The sequence below is a fragment of the Macadamia integrifolia genome, unplaced genomic scaffold, assembly GCF_013358625.1.
Source record: "Macadamia integrifolia cultivar HAES 741 unplaced genomic scaffold, SCU_Mint_v3 scaffold949, whole genome shotgun sequence".
Taxonomy (NCBI): Eukaryota; Viridiplantae; Streptophyta; class Magnoliopsida; order Proteales; family Proteaceae; genus Macadamia; species Macadamia integrifolia.
The window spans coordinates 8,231-14,312 of NW_024870593.1; the positions used below are offsets into that span (position 1 = coordinate 8,231).

At 37.4% G+C, this 6,082-nt stretch overlaps 1 protein-coding gene across 2 annotated transcripts; it reads right to left on the bottom strand.

Annotated features, from left to right (window-relative positions):
* Positions 1-42: 42 nt before the first annotated feature.
* Positions 43-5,650, bottom strand: LOC122070577 (lysine-specific demethylase JMJ706; the record flags this gene model as incomplete). Of its 2 annotated transcripts, XM_042634766.1 has the most annotated exon segments (9): positions 43-444; positions 539-937; positions 1,055-1,332; positions 1,412-1,491; positions 1,592-1,645; positions 1,907-2,126; positions 2,206-2,362; positions 3,338-3,722; positions 5,209-5,650. In XM_042634766.1, coding segments are annotated over 9 exon segments (1,978 nt in total), but the record flags the coding sequence as incomplete, so codon positions are not given.
* Positions 5,651-6,082: the final 432 nt, after the last annotated feature.

Genomic DNA, 6,082 nt, shown 5'->3' on the forward strand with positions numbered 1-6,082 from the left:
GAAAACAGATTTTCAGTTCTCAAATTCCAGAGGAAAACCATACATTTTTGGGAACAGATGGGCTTTCTTGTGGATCCAGAAAAGAGCACATAGCCGATGCCGCACAAGAGAGAGAAGAATCTACAACACAAGACTTCACAAATTCCTTCTGGTTCAACACAGGCAGGCTACAAGAACCACAATCTATATCTTGTAACTGAGCCCCAACCATAGTTTCCGGGTTCAGATCAAATTTTATCTCACAGTATGGGACATATCCATCCACACATTGGAACAAATTAGGCTGGGTGCATAAGTCACCACCACATTCTATTTGCTGTTGAACTTCTTCTAATATTCCCTCCTCCCGCTCAAATTTCTGGGCAGCAGCTTCCATTTCTGAGAGATCCCGCCTCACAAACAGAACAACATTGCCTCCACATGAACAGCCAAGCGACTCAATCTCTGATATAGCAAAATGAGGACAATATTGCCATTTAAATGCACTATGACTATCATTTAAGGAAGTTAAGTTGAATGGAATGTGAGATGTTCATACCATGGCGAAGGCAAATAGAATGCGAACAACAATTGCATTTAATGTATGCCACATAACAGTCCTGTTTGCAGAGGCTGCACAGTATAGTGCCCTGGGAAGTTGGAGACATTCTAATTCCTAATTTCAAGAGTGACCAACGAGCCCGGTGCTGGAAACGCATTATGTGCACAAAGGAAACCTTAATGCAACGGTGAGAGACAAATTCTGTGGATGAATAATCTGCACCTTTACATTCAGGAATTGATGAACTCTTGAAAAGTAGCAATGCTTCTTTACAGAGAAGCTCCTCATGAGGAAGAAGAGGCACCCTGCCAAGAAGAGCATAACGTTGGCTGGCCATAGCCCCCAGTGGGAACCAATCACCAACTGCGAAATTTACTGCCTCTCCACAATTAAAACCTAGAGTTGCATATGGGATACAAAATAGTAAGCTCGTCTAGGATTTAAAAAATAAATAGATAAAACCTTATGGACACCCACTCCCACCCAGCAAGAGAGTTTTCTAAAGTGTCTTACCATGACTGAATCCTGAATGATATGCCCGAGGAAAGGTGATAACAAACTCCCCAGGTTTTTGAACAGCCTTGTAGACTGGGACGCTCTGTTCTAGCAAAATATTTGGAGGAAACATAGTTGTTTTACCCAAAAGAACATCAAAAGCTCCATCCTCTCCTTCAGTGGACAGAATATCATGTGTATACACCAGCTTACGAACTGCCTTCTCAAAATCCAAAGCTGCATGACCAGGAATCCCATACCAAATTTTTGATGCCCCACAGTGATGATAATTAATGCTGTCAGTGGAAAAGTTAAAATGGATCAATTCTTTGCTCATGAACAAAAACATTAAAGACATTGGCAATCCACATGTACCTATACAAGTAATGATCTTCGACATGCCATGCGAACATACTGAATAACATTCCAATGTAAAGCATGGGTTCCGTTACTCCCTGAAATGAAAAAATGAAAATTATGGAACTCAAAACATAAAAAGATTTAATAAAATTGTAACTAATGTTAAATGACGGAGGATTAAGATATCATCAGTACTGGAATAGTATTTCCTAAAAGACGCAGCGTAGATTTGGGCAGTCGTGAAAGAGTCTGAAAATGACGTCAAAAGAAAAGCATAAATTAATTAGTAAACAATGGTGTAGGTGTGGAAGGAATGAAAGACCACATCAAGTTATAATCAAGGTTCATAGAACATTTTAAGGAACCAAATAAGGACATTGGTTAAAATGAAAGTAACTGAATCTCCTCGAAATTTTTCTTCACCTCTCTCTAAAGGTTATAACAAGATGAAGACCTCCAAGAAAAGAAAACAACAAAAATGAGATAAAAATATAGCACAAGAGTAAACACCTTCAAGTTCCACTTGCTGTTGCCAAGTTGGTCATTAGGAGAAGACGAAAAGGCACTACCATCAATATCACATGCATACTCAACAGTTTCTTCCTTGCCACAAGCTATTTCATGCCAGAACTCCTTTTCCAAGTAGGTGGCAGGAAGACACCCAGCACTGTAGTATCTACGAGCAAACATCCTGTTTGCCATTTTCTCGAAATCGCGGAATGTATAATTTCTGAAAATAAACAGAGATTCAAATACTGTACAAACTAGTCAAGAAAAATATTACATTGATTCAATATATAGAATTTTACCTTCCACTCATGCAAAAAGTGATCTTGTCATCCATATCCCACTCAGCCAGCCGAAGGGGCTGCACTCTGGTGGTAAACTTGAAGCCAGCTTTCTCCTTCATCAATACAACACCCGCAGGAACAGAAGCACTCAATGGCGATATAATTTTGCATATTCCTGAATTCCATTTAAATCAAGGTTAGACACACACACACACACATGTGAATGTATATATATATATATATAGAGAGAGAGAGAGAGATTTTGCATTAAATTAACAGGTTGAAAGCACTGAAGCCATCACAATTTGACAAAATTCTATTATTTTGTAAAAAGGTGGTGGTTGAGTCAAGAGACATTGATTTCATATTTGCAGACTTTTATCAGAAACCATCCTTCCCTCCAACCAATTACCAAACAGATTTTTTCTACATTTTCTCAATGATTCAGTTTAACTCTACTACCTGAAATTTATTTTAGAATCCTTATGTCGGTTGGTTTACACCGAAAGAAAATTTCAATAATCATTCCAAGGTTTCAAGATGGCATAGATAGAGATTGTTAATAATATATCTGAGGCAGCAATTAAAATCAAAAAGAGGAAAATGTTGTCCAAGAACATCTAGGCTAGAGTAAAATATAAGTTATGATCAATGTAACCTGAGTATGTCAAGGAAATGGTCCTCCATAGGTCATGAATACCACATTTATGCTTAAAATGAAACACACTGTGGCATCTATGATTTAAATGTCTAGGTAGCGCAAAAGTTATGATTTAAGCACTCATAAACTATTTAAGAATTTGAAAGAAAACTTGATGAAAAAAGAGGGAGGGGGTAGAGACACATTACATGTCCAGGAAAGGTCAAAATAACTAAAATTCATATAAAATCTAGGCAAAGGGGAGGAATGCAGCAATGAACTACCACTAATAATGGTTGAATCAGGTGAAAGGGTGGAAAATGAGAAATTCAAAATAGAGAAATTAGGTAACAAACAGATAAGAATATAATTTCTACAGACTTCAGTGTATCATTGTTAACTGGTAAAAGTAAGCTTCAAACATCAAAGAGAAAGTCCAAGGACAAGAACATTCTAAGTTCACTAGATCATAAATGAACAGAAATGAATTTTGACTAACTGCATAAATACCATATTTTGAAGCTTCAGGGGCGATTTTTTGCAGATAGACTAAAGGATCCTCAAACTCCTCCTTGGTTGGACAGAATACAGGGCATTCTGGAATTTTATCAGTCCAATCCAAATTAGAAGTGTCAAACTTTTCCACCTTGTGCTTTAAAAAGGCCAGTTTTTCTTCTGAAGCACCAGTAGATCTACAATAGGCATCCGAACTTCCATGTAACTTCATCCCACAAGATGCAGACTCTCTTAAAGCATCCCCTCCGCTTCTGGTCATCATATTAGTAAGAGCCTTAACTTCAGAAGCATTTCCTGAGTTCAACCGTTGAAGCCTTTTACGCTTCAAAATTTCTAGGCCATTTTTAGCCTCTCCAGACAAACAAACCCTTCCTTTCACCTGTCAAACAAATGTGTTAAATGAAGACAACTCAGATTATAGGACTGACTACCCCATTAGAACTGCTACAAATTCGAGCACCGCATGTTTTTCCAATTCCAGACAATTTTATAAATTCAAATTCAGTAGGTTGGAAACTCAGTTAACACATTTGATGTACGTGAGCAATTATGCACATGAAGTGTAAAAACACACACAAAAGAAAAGCCAAACTGTCTTCATAAACTATTTTTTTCCACCCTTTCCTTTAAATTTTAAAGAAAAATAACCATACCACATTTGATTATGTATGTGAGAACACACAAACACAAGAGAAAAATATCAACAAATGAAATCTTACCTTCTTTCTAAGCTCAAATAGAATAATAGAGATCCCTCATAAAATTCAAACAAGAGAAGTGAGGCACATTAAAAGAATATTTGAGAATCCTTGTTCTCGATCCCTTATCCATTGCAAATGACAAACATATTGCACAAAAGAAGCTGAGGATCACAAAGAGATAGCTGGTTTACCAGCATTTCTAGCAACCTAGATGGCAAAAGAAAATGGTGCATAAAACTCAAATGGGAGAATATGGTACTGGAAACAAGTGGATCTGTAAGAGAGAATTGGGTTTATTTACTTACAAGAATTCAAAAGCTGGTAGCATAAGACAGGAGCAGATGTTTATGCTCCTGTTTTTGTTAGTTGTAAAGCATAGATTCCATTCCATTCTAAGAGAACCTTTCAAAATGGAATCCTGGGTTGGAACATACCAAAACAGGGTGGAATAATAGCGGGACAGACTACACATTGTTTGATCTAAAGCAATCATTCGTAGCCCATCATTTTTGACTCCCCTAACGAGGGGGTCCAGTATAAACAAAATTCATAGCCCGTCATGATAATCATTTTCCAAAGAATTATTAAGTATCTTCTGTTCCAAATAAAACAGTAAAATTCATCTGAATGAACAAACTAAACTATATAATAAATCTGAAGACCAAAATATACGCGATGCATCATTACAATCTAAGTGGAAAATGGACAGATTTTAATCACATTGAAATTTCTCCAGGTGCCCAAATAAATGAAAAGTTGTTTCCCCATAAAAAAATTTCCTAAAAAAGCCCAAGTATAAGACACATCAACGAGCAGGAAACCCAGAAAATTAGAAAGTACAAATAGAAAAGGAAATGATGATGGATGTCATTACAGCATTTATCATATTAATGAAACAGAAGATTAATCTTCAAAATTCTAGTCATATACAGATAAAACAAACACAAACAGATTCCAAGACAAATATACTACGAGCAAATCATTTGCAACAAAGAAAACTGAACCCATTTCATAGATCCAGCCATCGAAAGATAACGAAACAAAATCAAAACCAAACGAAACTTTTTAAAAAGTGGGGGAAAAAAATTTGTAACCACATCAGAAAAAGAGAAGAACAACAAAACCAAGAAAAATCAGACACCAAATATCACAACCAACACATACCATTTCATAACGAACGCTTCCACTTGACCTCTCCGTCGTGTTCGTCTCTTCTCAACCCGAAACCCAAAAGGAAACCACATAAACCAAACCCTAGACCACGATCTCCCCCATGAACGATCAAATCCACACCCTCAACAACTCAGACCACCGCATTCCTCTAAAACAAAACAGAATCAAAAAAGGAAGGGTGGAACGTTTCAGAAGCCTCCTTAGATCCAACGCTTTTCGTCTCCGCAACAACGAATACGCCACAGAATACAAGGAATCCTTGTAGCATAACCAAGGAAAAGGCTGAGAAGAAGCGGTTTCACGGCGTATATAATGGTTTCCCGGCGAACACAAAGAGGTTTCCCGGTGGAAGAAAATGAAGAGAAAGAGAAGCGAAACAGTAAAACTACCCGAACACAAAAGGCTTTAGGAAACCGAAAAACTGGAAATAAACGATTACGTGTAGTTTTATAGCAGAAAATCATTATTTAAACGCTAAATCGGAATTCTCTTTTTTTTCAATTAAGGCCAGAGAGTGGTGGTTGTTAGGTTGGTTCAACCAAACACTCCCCCGGCCAAAACGCATTTTCGGTCCTTTCGCAGTTTCTCTCTCTTCAGCGGTTACTAAACTGATCTCATTGACGAAAATACCCTCATGAGCAACCATACTTGTTCAGTAAATTGAAGGGGTATGAGCGGTACTATATGGAAAATATGAAACGGTATCACCAGAGTGTGTTGTCGTGTTTTGCTCTGTTCAGACTTCAGAGTCCTCTCTGACCCGGAAGTGTCAGAATGAGAAAAGCAGGAAAGTATTATCCTGTGTATCGGAATTACATACCCATCTTTGTAGTACTTTCATATCTAACCGTCTATGTTACAGAGT